The sequence below is a fragment of the Mastomys coucha genome, unplaced genomic scaffold, assembly GCF_008632895.1.
Source record: "Mastomys coucha isolate ucsf_1 unplaced genomic scaffold, UCSF_Mcou_1 pScaffold15, whole genome shotgun sequence".
In the NCBI taxonomy this organism is placed as follows: Eukaryota; Metazoa; Chordata; class Mammalia; order Rodentia; family Muridae; genus Mastomys; species Mastomys coucha.
In genome coordinates, this window is record NW_022196897.1 from 12,522,282 (window position 1) to 12,537,792 (window position 15,511).

General features: G+C 48.5%; 1 protein-coding gene across 3 annotated transcripts; it reads right to left on the minus strand.

Moving 5' to 3' along the window:
• Positions 1-270: 270 nt before the first annotated feature.
• Arrdc1 (arrestin domain containing 1) lies at positions 271-9,892 on the minus strand. Of its 3 annotated transcripts, none has more exons than XM_031369273.1 (8): positions 9,645-9,892; positions 2,651-2,761; positions 2,048-2,098; positions 1,799-1,953; positions 1,467-1,649; positions 1,190-1,363; positions 674-1,112; positions 271-594 (listed from the first exon to the last, which is right to left on the minus strand). In XM_031369273.1, exons 1-8 carry the CDS (start codon positions 9,760-9,762, stop codon positions 524-526), a joined length of 1,302 nt encoding a protein of 433 aa, XP_031225133.1. In that variant the 5' UTR covers positions 9,763-9,892; the 3' UTR covers positions 271-523. The 3 variants fall into 3 exon arrangements, with proteins under 3 accessions (XP_031225133.1, XP_031225132.1, XP_031225135.1); XM_031369272.1 differs by having other exon boundaries at positions 1,190-1,366; XM_031369275.1 differs by having other exon boundaries at positions 1,190-1,366; positions 1,799-1,867; positions 9,645-9,780.
• Positions 9,893-15,511: the final 5,619 nt, after the last annotated feature.

Sequence of the window (15,511 nt, forward strand, 5' to 3'; positions counted from 1 at the left end):
ATTCTCAGGGAACGTAGAGGAGCCCAAGGGCGGGGCACCAATGAAGTGAGGAATAATAGGCTTGAAGTAGAGTTTGAAGCAGGATTGGGCAAGGCCAGGGGAAAAGCCCATGGATGTGGTAAGGGGGAAGAGCTCTGAGGAAGAGGAGCTCTTTCAGAGGTGGGAATCAAATGAAGAGCTTGCAGGATTCCAGTCTTCAGGGTGGAGCGTGTACTGTGGGGCCACCTTGAGGCTAGACTATAGGTTGAGAAGGACAGCCACTTGCCCAGCTCTACAAATAAAGCGCTTTATTTATACAGTCTCTCCAGGCCCATATCTCTGCCGCCCTACCCCAACCTCTTAAGAAGAGGACTGATTAATTCCAGAGGAGCCGGGAGTGGCTGGTCCACAAGGGGTCGCCCGACAGCTGCAGGTCCTGAGTAGCTGAGCCAGGTAGAGAGCAAAGGCACGAGGCCCTAGGCATCCCATGCCAGGGCAAAGGCCAGAACCACCGAACAAGGTGGCATAGGTTAGCACACCAGGGTCAGCTTCCTGGGATCAGGCCAAGGTCTGTACCACCAGCACCACAGCTCTGCTCATAGGACGGTGGAGCCTCTGTGGGGAGAAAGAAGGATCTACAAGGGGCTCAGGGCATCCTCGTTTTCTCACCCCAGTCCCTGTCATTTCCACTCACCATAGGGGTAGCCCCATGAACTGTACTCTGGAGGGAGGATCAAGGTGCTGCTGGTGGGTACTGGGCCTGCAGAGCCTTCTGCAAAGTAGGGGACAGTGGCACCTATAGAGATGCACAAGGGAGGGTGCAGAGAATGTCTAGCAGGGCTTCCAACTTGAACCCAGGGCTCAGTGGTGGTGACAGACACAGAACCTGATGGAGCAGACAGTGGCTGCTGCTGAGAATGGCTCTTGGTGGAGAGAGAAACTGGGTCTGAGAAGTGAGGGCCACTAGCCACTGCCTCAGCCTCTTCCTGGGGTGGTGCAGAGGGCACCACTGGGGACAGGGTCCCAGGAGAAGACCCTGAGCCTGGACAGGGACTCAGTGGGGTTTGGTTCACAGCAATATTGCCAACAAATAGTGGGAGAGTCACGGTGGCCTCAGGTGCCTTCATGGAGACCTGGAAAAATGTAGGTATTGAGGAGTCAGGCCAAGGCCTCCTACCCTCAGGCCACCCAGCCCTGGGCAACACCAAACCTGAAGGTAATAGTCGATATGGATAAGGCTGCAGCCAGGCAGGGCTGACTGGGGCAGGGCAGGCACCAGGATCTGTTCTTGCCACTGAGCACGCCTCCAGGCCTTGACACCTGTACCCTCCACCTCTGCAATGGTCCGTACATCATAGATCCAGCGCTTGGCCTTATAGGACACCTTCTGAGGAAAGACTTGGCTGTGAGCTTGGGCAGGCCAGCACCCACCCATTCTGTCCCATGGGAAAGGAACAGACAGGTTCAGGGATCCAGGTGACTCTCACCTGTAGCAAGCTGGCCACCACAGGGCTGGTGTCCTTGCCTGACTGGTTCTCAATGTCAGCCTGCAGCCGCAGCACCTGTCCCACCACATATCCACGAAGGTCAGTGCTAGCTGTGAGAACCACATTGCCGGTCTTCACCAGTTTATAGGAGAACTTCTTTGTAGTAGAGGCCACATTGGGTTGCTTGAAGGGAAAAGGGGAAAAGAGTTTATCAAGCGAGCACAGACAAGACTCAGGCTGTCCTAGACACCAGCAACCAACTTAAGACAGGGCCTGGCTGCCTGGCCCAAGAAGGCTGATGGCAACCAAGGAAGCCTCTGCTCCGTCCTCACCTCGATATCGGGGATGCTGTTCAGGTTCAAGGGGCTCAGGATGTAAAACACGAGGCTACATTTGTGATCCTTGAAAAAACGTGGAGTGTCGATGGACGCCCTCACCTGGTGTATAATCTTCCCAAAGGGTCCCTCAAAAGATGTGGGTGCTGTGGCTACGGAGATAATAGGGAGTGGCTGGAACCCAGCACCTCCCACCCATGGGTCTCACCATTTCAAGGCTGCTGTCCCCATAAGCTTTCCACTCACCAGGAAGCAAGAACTGAAAAGGGAAGTTGTGCTCTCCAGCCGGCAGACTTCCTACAGAGACAAGAAGAAGGTGGGAGCAAACCAGAGGAAATCTATAGTGGCTACAGTGCAGCCCACCAGTCCTGTCTCCAGCACTGTAGCAGCATGACCATAGCAGGAGCTACAGGCTACGTACAAGGGCTTGTTTTAAAGGAGAATGTGGGGCTGGAAATGTAGTTAGTAGAGTGTTTGCTTAGCACACAAATTTAGTTCAATTCCAAGGTCTATGCAAACCACATATGGTAGCATACCCCTGGGAGGTGGAAGGAGGAAAATCAAAAGTTTAAGAGCATCCCCTGTTAAATAGCAAGTTCAAGGCCAGCCTGGGCTGCATGAAACCTTGTCTCAAAAATGAATAAATACAAATTTTAAAATAAAATAAAAAACAGAGGGATGATTGAGAGAAGAAGATGGAGACAGTCATACTAAGTAAGCATCAGAGTCCACCCAGACCCAGACCCAGAAAGTGGGAATCCAAGAGATGGTTGCAGGGAGGGAAAGGGACAGGCTGACCCCCTCCAATCAAGGGCTGCCCTTGTGGTCACTGCTGGCTCCCACACTCACCCTTGTCAGCCAGTGACAGGGAGCTGTTGAAGTAGCTCTCCTCCACCACCCATGCCCCATCGTTGGCCTTGGTGGAGACCCCACAGGAACCCATGCAGGTCACCCGGATAGCTGTAGGGGGAAGGGTGCCATAAGCCTATGCCAGCTGATGGCATAGGCTCCTCCCTGTCCCCAGCACAGGATTTCATGTAAGTCTGGAAGTACCCATGGGTCAAGCAGCCTTGATGGCCGAAGGCCAAGCAACCAGGTCATCTTCCCAAGAATACCTCCTGGCCATCCCCAAACTTGGTGTTCTCCCAGGGAACCAGGATGGCAAAGAAATTGATAAGCAGTGTTTCATCTGCCCAGCAGACACGGTAGGAGGCCTGTATCCTCCTAGATAATCCTTGGGCTACCCCCAAACTGGTTATATCAGCCTCTAGCCAGACCTATAAAAACCCAGCCACCCTTTTTCATGATGCAAATCAGTTAGGTCAGGAGATGCCCCTTCAGTCTCACGGAAAGCTAACTCCAGCCCTCTCCCTGCCGGAATGCAGTCAGACCTGTTTGAGCGAGTCAACAATCTAGCCCTGGAAGGCAAGTCTTGATTTCCTTCCTGAACAGTGGTGCCCAGGAGGCTGAGTTTCTATACCATGAGGTAGTTGGTCCTCCCCCACCTGTGAGAGCATTCCAGAGAAGGAACCGCTAGAGACAGAGCTCACATTCCTATTTAACAAATACATCCTGGCCCTACTGTGGTCAGGCAGTTGCAGCTGAATGAGGGAACACAGCTGAAACTGGTCACAGGAGAGGCAGCTCGGGCAAGATGTAGGTGGGAGCCAAGAGAGGTGCCCTGAAGTAACACTCTTCTCCCAATACACTTGGGTCATGGTTTCAGCCCTTTTCCCAGACTTATTTGACAGGGTCACAGGAGGGGAAGATTATTCAAACTTTTTTCATCTTTGTGACAAAGCCACCAAGCAGGAAGAACAAAGGGATACAAGCACCTAGAAGCTGATCACAGTTGTCACATATAGTCTCCCTGTATCATGGTCCAGGCATCCTGTTGGTCACCCACAAACTTTATCCTCTAAACCTTTGGCTCATCCTCAATCCACACAGCTCTCCCAAGGTGCACTCTCCACGAGTGCACTGACCTGAGGGACCAGCTATGGGACGGATCTAGTATAGAATAGAGTTTATTTGGGGGCATGGGAAGGAGGCTTGAGAAGGGAGTAGAGGCAGAGAAAGGAGGGAGGAAGAGGGGGGAGAGAGAGAGAGAGAGAGAGAGAGGCCAAACAATCCTTTTTATAGCAAGCCAGGCCTACCTAGCTGTTGCTAGGTAACTGTTGGGCGGAGTCTAGGAGAATGCTAACACACTCCCTCACCTGATGGCTTCCAGCACCTGTTCCTACACTTGAGCCTGCCCTGCATTCTTGCTGTACTATTATTCTCTGTCATTGGAAGTGCCACTGGCTGTCTATCACCCTCCATGTCAGCCAAACCTCACAACTCAAACCTTCAACCTGGTTTGAAATACACACAGGCCTGCCATGACCTCTGAAGTCAAATCACCAAGTAGTCCCACCCTGGAATCTAAACACTAGTAGCACCTTTAGGCCTATAGTTCTTGAGATGACAGGGGTAAGCAGAGGTTCAAAGCTCTGCTGGAGGACTCAAGATGCTTCACAAAGGGAACATCTCCGTAAGGGTGATTGCATCCACATTAGATACAAAGAAGGTCTGGAGGTCTCAGTTTAGTCCAGATGCTGCCCTAGTGCTGAGGGTGCCTACAGTAAATGGCACAGTGCTATTCAAATTCTTCTCACTCAATCAATGTAGGAGCAGTAGCAAACTGGTTGCTTTAGCTGTTTAGTTTAGGGGTGGTTTGTTATTTGAATGACCTTTTGTAGCAATAGACAACTGGAACCAATACCCAGCCACACTAGAAATCAGGGGAAACCCAGGTGACTTACATGTTTACTAGTCAGAATGGCAATCGGTAAGTACTTTGATCTTTGTTGGGGAGAGGGATAGAGAAGTCATACAGTGACACAGGGCCAACTTCTTGTGTTTACACTCATACATGCCAGGACCATCAGGTCTCCAGTCCTACACTGCTTCATCAGGAATCCCTCACAGCACTGCTTAGAACACAATCAAGCACCCAGTCAGGACCTCCTACAGTTCAGGCAAAGGATCATGAGACCACCAGATTCCAGGAAAACAAGCTGCATCCAAATTGGGAGTAAGGGGAACGACCTCTGATCTTCCCGACACCAGGCATTTCCCATCCTACAGGGATTTTGGGAAGACCTTGCCAGTGTAGCCACCCTCTAGCCCCTGAGGTGAACATATCCTGTGTCACTTACTTTCTCATGAGAAATGACTGAGGAGAAGAGCTGGCAAACACTGTGTCCTCTGCTTCCCAAGAAAATATTTAGAGCTCTTCCTTTGCCTCAGTAGCATCCCAATCCAGGTGTAAAAATCCCCCAGAAAATTCCTCCAAGAACCATGTTCCCTGGCCAAGAACAATGCCAGCAGCCAGCTATGTACCTTCTCAGATCACTGGAGCAGGAAAACGATGGACTCCATAAGCTACATAAATCTCGAGAGATGAGGGTGTTCTGAGCATACTAGGTGGCTTCTCTGCTGCTGCTGCTGGTAGTCACTGGACATGGTTCTTTTTAAATAATGTCATGCTGCTTTTCAGTAATATCTCTATAGCCCTACCCCTCCATTCTCATGCACAGGTATCTGAGAAGCAACCATGGTCCTCTCAGGCTCATACCCTGCAACATAGCCAGGAAACCAGGGTAAGTGTATTCTACCAAATCCTCCACTACAGAGCATCAAGTGGCCGCCTACAGAACAATATATACCTGAAGGTGCCATCCAAGTATAAAAATCACTTCCTAACAGTGTTCCTAATAATAATAAACAGCAGTCACCACTCACCAAATTAACTAGGGACCACCAAACTGGCAGGTATTCACCATTGGAGACTGGAGGCTGCTTTTTTTCTCTTTCTCTCTCTCTCTCTCTCTCTCTTTCTTTCTTTCTTGTTTGGTTTTGTTTTTGAGAGAGGGTTTCTCTGGGTAGCACTAGCTATTCTGGAACTAGCTCTGTAGAGCAGGCTGGCCTTGAACTCACAGAGATCCACCTGCCCCTGCCTCACAAAGTGCTGGGATTAAAGGTGTGCTTCATCTCATAGTAGCTCTAGTTTTCTAAAGAAAATCATAGTGTGTGTTTTGTTCCACAGAGATGTCTGGCACTTTCTTCCCTCGTGGTGCTTCTACCTTCCAGCAGTTCCTTATCATGTACCATGATAATAAAAACATTTCCATTCTTCTTCTGGTTCCAAAGATCTTGAACCCGACCATCCACACCAGCTAACACATTTCTACCATTAAATCTGTGCTTGTCTCTTTTTTTTCTTTTTCTTTTCTTTTCTTTCTTTCTTTTTTTTTTTTGGTTTTTCGAGACAGGGTTTCTCTGTGTAGCCCTGGCTGTCCTGGAACTCACTCTGTAGACCAGGCTGGCCTCAAACTCAAAAATCTGCCTGCTTCTGCCTCCCAAATGCTGGGATTATAAGGCATGCGCCACCACTGCCCGGCATATATGTGCTTGTACCACAGACCAACAAAGGTGGCTACCTCTGAGGTCCTGTGAAAACACAGTTGATTTATGAAAAACAGAGCAGCTGGAGAGAGCTTAGGAATATTTTTGTTTTTAAAGATTTATTTATTGTATGTACATGAGGACACTGTAGCTGTCTTCAGACAAAAGAAGAGGGAATCAGGCCGGGCAGTGGTGGCACACGCCTTTAATCCCAGCACTTGGGAGGCAGAGGCAGACGAATTTCTGAGTTTGAGGCCAGCCTGGTCTACAGAGTGAGTTCCAGAACAGTCAGGGTTACACAGAGAAACCCAGTTTCGGGGAAAAAAAAAAAAAAAAGAAGAGGGAATCAGATCCATTACAGATGGTTGTGAGCCACCATGTGGTTGCTGGGAATTGAACTTAGGACCTCTGGAAGAGCAGACAGTGCTCTTAAGCACTGAGCCATCTCTCCAGCTCTGAGAGTTTAGGAGTTAAGTGCATTTGTTCCTCTTGCAGAAAACCCAAATTCCATTCCCAGAACCCAGAACCACCTTTAACTCCAAGTCAAGAGAATTTGGTGCCTCTTCTGTACTCTAGGGCACACAGCAAATAGTGTACAGACACACATGCAGACAAAACATATATACATGTAAAATGAAATGAATAAGTCTAATATATACATATGTATATATAAAAATAGGGCTGGAGAGATGCCTCGGTAGTTAAGAGCATTTGGCTGCTCTTCCAGAGGTCCTGAGTTCAATTCCCAGCAACCACATGGTGGCTCACAACCATCTGTAATAGGAGCTGATGCCTTCTTCTGATGTGTCTGAAGACAGCTACACTGTAGTCCTGGCTGTCCTGGAACTCACTCTGTAGACCAGGCTGGCCTCGAACTCATAAATTTGTCTGCCTCTGCCTCCCAAATGCTGGGATTAAAGGTGTGCACCACCACTGCCCAGCAATAAACAAGACTTTAAAAAAATAAGTAGCCGGGCAGTGGTGGCGCATGCCTTTAATCCCAGCACTTGGGAGGCAGAGGCAGGCAGATTTCTGAGTTCGAGGCCAGCCTAGTCTACAGAGGAGTAAGTTCCAGGACAGCCAGGGCTACACAGAGAAACCCTGTCTCAAAAAAAAAAAAAAAAAAAAAAAAAGAAAGAAAGAAAGAAAGAAAGAAAAAAGAAAAAAATAAGGAGACCTGGGGTGGAGGTGCATACATGCATCAACACTCAGAAGCCTGTATCAGGATTGCACGTTTGAGGTCAGTTTGGGTAGCATAGAAAGACACTGTGTCTAAACAACAACAACAGTAATAAAATAAACTTTTAAAAAACAAGATGAGGACTGGGCGGCGGTGGTGGCGCACGCCTTTGATCCCAGCACTTGGGAGGCAGAGGCTGATGGATTTCTGAGTTTGAGGCAGCCTGGTCTACAGAGTGAGTTCCAGGACAGCCAGGGCTACACAGAGAGACACTGTCTCGAAAAACCAAAACCAAAACAAACAAAAAAACAAGATGAGGGCTGGGAGTTTAGCTCAGTAGAGCACTTATTGACATGCTCTAAATTAGACTCCCAACACCTGAAAAGTTTCAGAAGAGGACAAGCAAGTAGAGAGCATCTACCCAGAATTGGGGATGTAAAGAGCCATAAGGAAAATGCAGTAGGCCCCGCTGCTCTTCAGGGTCACCTGTGTTCCATATCACTTCTTGGATGAGTGTAAACCATTGTCAATTATTAGACAACTACCCAATGAGCAAAACTGAAAATCCCAAGGTAGTATTCATTGACAATGAAGGGTGGGGGTGAGGGGTTCTTCTACTGGGCCTAGCAGAAGTTCAACAAGTATCCTTTGAATAAAGGAGAGTATAAGAACCATGGTTATCTTCAACCCAAGCAGGACTGAGGGAAGTTCCAGAGTGGCCTCTGCACACACAATCTCAACTGCCACAATATAAACAATCCACCTTTCAGCCCCAGCCCATGATCCTGGGCACTTCTGCAGTTGGGACCATCAGCAAGGGGCTCTCTTGGTCCCTATAAGGTCAGCTGTCCATTTACTCTCTATCTGCTGCAAGGAAGCCAGGAGATAGGTCATCCTTACACTTTATTTGGCAATAGCTTAGCCTGTTCACCCCATGTCTTGTCAGGAGAAAATGACAGAAAAGAAAAACTGAACAGCTAGTTCTAAATTAGGACCTCTCTCTGTTGTGTTCCCAAGCCTGTGGCCTGTACCATGTTGCCCTCAGCCAATGTGGAGTTTTCTTTACACTTCTTGTACCTTTCTTGGATCCAGGAGGAGCTGACCTACCATGCTGTAAGCCTCTACAAAATCAACATCAGCTCTCACCCAGACCACATACTCTAAATAAAGATAGGTAATGTGATCATGACCAGAAGCCTCAACAAGATCAGGGCCTGACAGGTACCTACAATCCAGATTCCTTCTTGACCTGGACAACACCAGGTCCAGGTCTAGGTGTTCATCTGGGGCCTAGGATGGCTGAGGAGGATAGCTCTCTGTCCTCAGCAGACACCATTAGTGTGTGTGGACAATTGTGGTTTGGCCATGCAGCCAAGCAGTTCTCACAGAAGACAAAAATAAAAGAGCACCAAGCAAGGACATCCATATAATCTTGTAATCAGTACCAGGCAGAGGTCACAACAGTGCCCACCTGACCCCAGAGTGCTCAGTCATCAAATCCCACACAGGGTTCCCCTATTCGTGGATCCAGCACCAAGGAGGCTGCACCTGAGAGTGCCCTATCTACGGTAAAGCAGTAACCTGATCCCCAGTCCCAGAGTCTCAGATCTATGCATCAGCAGAGGAGTCAGCTCATCTCCCACAAGGCCTTAGGACAGGATCGAGGGGATTGCCCGGTAGAACAAGACCCCTTGCCAGCAACTACAATCTGTAAGCTGAAAGCAAGAAGGTACTCTGTGGATCCTGCTGGGAACCTGCACATTTGGACCAGAACTGTCTTTGAAGAAGGTCCTGCATAGGAGCCTGGAGACAAGGACAGGTTCCAGGTGGGAGCCCAGCAGGTGCAGAGTGCAGTGGACCTTGGACAACTGAACAAGGAAAGACTGAAGGCCCCGCATGCTTCTATTGCCAGGGTTGCCTGGGCATAGTGAACAAGCACCTAGGCCCTCACATAGACTCTGGCCTCCTAGGCGGAGAGCACAGGATGGGACAGATGCGGAAGAACTGGGCCACCGAGCTGCCTGCCCCGCCCTGCCCTCCGTGGGCCTCCCAGAACAGCCAGTCTCTGGCGCCTGCGGTTCCGTCGTAACCCGGGGCTTCCTGGAGACTGAGAATCCAGTCGCAGAGCCCACTGACCGCGCTGTTTCCGAGAGCCCCGCCCCACCGCAGGTAAGAACGCGTCTACCCACTTCCCCGAGGGGATCCCGCGCCCACCTCGGAAGGGCAGTGGCGCTCCCAGGCGCAAGTGCACGGCCCCAGCCAGCGGCTCCCCAGGACTGTAGACGACGCGGCCCTGACTCAGGCGGATCTCGAAGAGCTGCACCCTCCCCATACCGCGGTCTCCCGCGCCGCTGTCTGACGCCTGCCAGGGCAGTGGCTTCGAGGCCCGCCCCCAGTCCCTTCCCCGACAGAGGACACGCCCAGGCTGCAGGACCCGCCTGGACCGGAATACTAGCTGGTGCCCCCCCCAAGACCCACCCTCATCCCAAAGATCCGCCCCTTTCTGATCCAAGCCCGCCTTCTCCAGGGCTGGTCTTCGATCAGAGGACACGCCCATGGGTGAGGACACGCCTCCACAAGGACCCGCCCATGTCCCTAGATTTGCCTCCCTGAGCACAAGCACCTGGTCACAACAGTCCAGTCGCTCTCTTTCCCTAGCCTGGAGGCCCGCCCAGACCATCAGGGTGGGCTATGGAGTGTGCGGCCGCTACGCTTTAGTCAAAGACCCTCATGGGATCCTTGAGACCTCTGGTGCTCAGGGTGAAGACTGTTCATCTGTAAGCGAAAGCGGGTCCCTGGGTACCCATGCTCAACGCCAGGTGGCCATGAGAGGTGCTCGGCGCTCAGGCGGTGTGAATCCCCACGGCCATAGTGCTTTGTGCACCGCAATCTCTACCAAGTTTCCAGAGGTGTGGTGCGCAGTAGCGGCCCAGAACACACGTGCTGAGTAGGGGGAGCTCAGGGCAGAAACAAGAGACCCCTGCAAAACGTGAAGGGAGGAGGCGCGAACAGAGGAGGGACCGATTCTGAATTACATTTTTCCCCAAGATAGGATGTATCCCTGGAACGCGCTCTGTTGACCAGAGTGGTCTAGAACTCAGAGATCTCTGCCCTGCCATCTGAGTGCTGAGATAATTGCTTGTGCCACCGGTCTGAATCACATTTTTTTTTTTTTTTTGCGGGGGGGAGGGGCGGGTCGAGACAGGGCTTCTCTGCATAGCCCTGGCTGTCCTGGAACTCACTCTGTAGACCGGGCTGGCCTCGAACTTAGAAATCCGCCTCCCTTTAATTCCAAATGCTGGGATTAAAGGCGTGCGCCACCACTGCCCGACTGAATGACTTTTTTTTTTTTTTTTTTTAGGTTTTTTGAGACAGGGTTTCTCTGTATAGCCCTGGCTGTCCTGGAACTCACTCTGTAGACCAGGCTGGCCTCCAACTCAGAAATCCGCCTGCCTCTGCCTCCCAAGTGCTGCCACCACCGCCCGGCTTTGAATTTTTTAAATGAATCACATTTTTAAAGGTCTTAAATTCGTATGTTCACAACTTATTGTTCTATATTACTATAGTGTGAAAGCCAATTTAAGCAATACTCTTTTTTTTTCTGTTTGGTACTGTATTAAATAAATTATATGAGATATTCAGCACTGTATCACAAGATGGTCATTGTGGTTGGAGTGTGGCTCAGTACAGCACTTGCCTAGCTCAAGCAAGGCTCTGGTCCCCTAAACTATAAACATACATACAGCACTTTGTATTAGATAATAGTTACCCATTGTAGGTTGATGTGACTGCTCTGAGGCCATTTTTAACATGGGGTCTCAACTTACCAGTATTTTCTACTTGTCATTTTGTGACTGGTCCTTCAGAAATCGATGGGATCTATACCCATGAAAGCAGAGCAACAATGGTAGGCTTATTTTGTACTTGTCTAGGACAGAGATGGATCAGAGGCTCTGCTTATTGGTTAAACATGGAGGAAATAAAGTGGACTAGCAGTTACCAGAACAGTTAGCAAACAGTTCCTCAATGGAAGATACAAATCATTTTGTGGTGGAAGCCATGACATGCAAAACCTGGTGCCCTAGATACTCCATGCATTTAGGGGAGTCAAAGGGCTAAAACAAAAAATAACCTGTGTGCAGGTAACTGAAGTCTGGGCTAGAAAGTGGAGATCCAGAACTTAATCTGATTCTCCTCGACTAAAGGAGGAGAGGGCTAGGTGTGGTGGCTGGGTGTGGTAGTACACACTAGGTTTCAAACCCGGATGCCTACTTAACATAATAAGGTGGACCTTGCCACCAGGTTCTCCCAGCATCCCTCAGTTCCTACCTTTTACAGGGTCCTCCTGGCTGACATTCTCCAGGCTCCCTACCCTAAACTTCTCCAGCTCAGGGGCTGGGCTGCACTTCCCCAGCCATATTGGTTACCCCACTTTCTTTTGGACCTCCTGGTTCCCCTCTCCTCACATGTCTCAGGGTCATATCTACTCTGGATTCTAAGGGATGTCTCTGTCTTTCTTTTATCTACAATAAACTTTCTCCACCATACCTAGGCACAGTCACGTCTGTTCCTTTCATTTTTCATTTATCTGGTGCCAAAACCTGGGACCAGTCATGTTCCTTTTCTTTTTGTTTCTGTTTTTCACTCATCTGGTGTCAAAGCCAGGGAATGACATAAATGACATCCTTCCCCAACAAACTGACCACTCGGAACCAAGCTGCTAATCTGAACCTCCTAAGGTATACATGGACCACACCACTCCTCCTTGTCTAGTGAGTTTTAGGCCTGCCAAGACTGCTAGTGAGGCCCCATCTCAAAGAAAGAATGGAAGGAAAAAGGGAAGAAGAGGGCGTCCTGAGCTCCAATACTGGTCTCCTCAGAATTCTTGTATTTCAAGAGGAGCTTCTATCAGTCAGCCCCACTACTACAGAACCTGCACAACTAGGCAAACTGAGAGCCTTCTAAATAAGCATTTGGGGAAATTAGTTAGAAAGAGAAAGACAATGAGCAGCCCCAGGGTGACAAACTGACAAAACAGGAAAGTGTTTCAGTGAAGAGGAGATGGTTGGAGACTGCCAAGTTAGAACAGGACAAACCTGAGAGGACTTTATTCTAGGCCTCCTAATCAGTTATAACCATTATTCTGATTCTAGTCAACCCATTTCCTTCTGGGATCCATTTCAGCACACTGCCTGTGTCCAGTCTCTTCTCTGCTCCCATCAGGAACCTTTCAAATTTAAATGTTTCCTTATTCAATGGCTGTAACAGCTATAACATTGGATCACTGCTCATGACAAGTCCTGGTTGCCATTTGCAATCCCCAGCTTTTCCCCCAAACCCCCACCCCGAGACAGGGTTTCTCTGTGTAGCCCTGGCTGTCCTGGAACTCACTCTGTAGACCAGGCTGGCCTAGAACTCAGAAACCCGCCTGCCTCTCCCTCCCAAGTGCTGGGATTAAAGGCGTGTGCCACCACTGCCTGGCTGAATATGACCTTTATTGTTTTCCACATACAAGAGGAAAAAGAAAAAGATCTGAGCAAGAGAGGCGAAAGACACTTAAGACTCCATGGCTGTGATTCTTAATCTTGATAGTCAACCTGGCTAGAACTAGAGTCAATTAACTGGCAAACTATTAGGTACTCCTCTAAGGGATTTTCTTCATCAGATTTGAAGTGGGAAGACTCAACTTAAATGTGAGTGGCATCTTCTGGAAACAGCCCAGGTAAGGAGATGAAGGATACTCTTTTGTTTGCTTATCTCCAATCTCGCAGGAAGTGCATCTATCATTGCTGTATCACATCACTGACACATTAGAACCAGCAGCTCTCCAAGACTCCTCTGAGACTTCAGCACCTGACTGGGACTGCTCAGACGTCCGACATTTTGGACTGAGCAAATCACTGGGATTTTTGGCCTCTCTAGTGTGAGACAGCCATTGTGGGACTACCCAGATTGTATCATATAAACCAATGTAAACCTACACACTCATCTATTTTGGAGAGAGGGGGTAAGTCCCACTATGTAGCCCTGTCTGCCCTGGAACTTCCTATAAAAACAGAACCGCTACTGCCTGCCAAGTGCTGAGATTAAAGGCATGTGCACCACCACACTTCCACACCTCTCCAATTTTTAAAAAAGATTTGTTTTTGAGACAGGGCTTCTCTAAATAACCCTGGCTGTCCTAGAACTCACTCTGTACACCAGGCCAGCCTTGAACTCAAAGAGCTGCTAGCCTCTGCTTCCCAAATGTTGAGATTAATACATGCTCCACCATACCCATTCTTTTTTTTGTTGTTTTGTTTTGTTTTGTTTTGTTTTTTTGAGACAGACAGGGTTTCTCTGTGTAGCTCTGGCTGTCCTGGAACTCACTCTGTAGATCAGGCTGGCCTGGAACTCAGAAATCTGCCTGCTTCTGCCTCCCAAGTGCTGGGATCAAAGGTGTGCGCCATCACGGCCAGGCCACCATACTCATTCTTTAAAGAGGTTAAATTGTTTGTATGTGGGTCTTTTTGTTTTTAATTTATTTATATGAGCACATTGTAGCTGTATTCAGACACACCATTAGAAGGTGTCAGATTCCATTACAGATAGTTGTGAGCCACTATGTGGTTGCTGGAAATTGAACCAGGACCTCTGGAAAAGCAGTCAGTACTCTTAACATTTAAATATGTCTAGTTCCCTATGTATGTGTTTCTATGTAAGGTATATTCAGTGTTCATGAAGGCCAGGTGCTGGATTCTCTAGATCTGAAATTACAGACTATTGTGAGTTGCCACGTAGATGCTAAGAACTGACTCCAGGACCTCTGAAAAAGCAGCAAGTGTTCCTAACTACTAAGCCAGCTCTCTGCCCACCTCCCTTTTTTATATTTAAGATTTTTTGTTTTTGTTTTAGTTTTTTGAAACAGGGTTTTTCTGTGTAGCCCTGGCTGTCCTGGAACTCCCTCTGTAGACCAGGCTGGCCTCCAACTCAGAAATCTGCCTGCCTCTGCCTCCCAAGCGCTGGGATTAAAGGCGTGTGCCACCACTGTCTGGCTTAAGATTTTACTTTTAATTATGTTTTTCTATATGTGTGTGTACTTGTATGTGGGTGCTCAGAGAGGGAAAAGAGGGTGTCTAATTCCCTGGAGCTAACTGTGAGCCTCCTAACACCAGTGCTAGGAAACAACTTTCGATCCTCTGTAAGAGTAACAAATTCTCTGAAGCACTGAGCCATCTTTCTCATTTTCTTTTTTTTTTTTTTTTTAAGTTTTATTTTTTAAGTTTATGTGTATGAGTAAACTGTAGATGTACAGATGGCTGTGAGCCATCATGTGGCTGCTGGGAATTGAACATAGGACCTCTGCTTACTCCGGCCTGCTCGCTCCGGCATAATACACTGTAGCTGTCGTCAGATGCACCAGAAGAGGGCGTCAGATCTCATCACAGATGGTTGTGAGCCACCATGTGGTTGCTGGGATAGGAACTCAGGACCTTCAGAAGAGCAGTCAATGCTCTTACCCGCTGAGCCATCTTGCCAGCCCCATCTTTCTCATTTTCATCTAGCTCATTTTTTGCTTTTTTTGAGTCAGAGTTTTGCTCTGTAGCCTAGACTGGCCTAAAACCAATATTCTCAGCCTCAGTCTCCCCAGATGAAAAAGAAAAGATGTAGGCTCTGTCTCCTTGCATTAAATCTGGTGACTTTCAACTGGACTGGCTGCAACAAACAAGATACCAGATTAGTTCCAGGTTAAGCTTGATAAGTCCTAAGCTACAAGATAAAACTATCTAATTACCCAATATATAATAGATAATAAACCTTCAAAAGGTCTGGAGAATGCTCAGACACCAGCCTCAAATAGACCCAGATGAGCACAGAGATATGGTTAACTTAGTGTCTCAACATTTGTTGTCATGTGCCCAGCTATGCCAATTTATTGTGTAACTGGAAAACCAAGCTAGTCTCAGATAGGAGGCTCTTGTATACTGGCCAGTATGTGCCAAGAATGGAATGACCAAGATATTTATGGTCCTCATACAACTGTCATTTTAGTTTCTGGAGTTGGTCAGGTGTCTCCTTTGCGGCCTTTTTTTTTTTTTTTT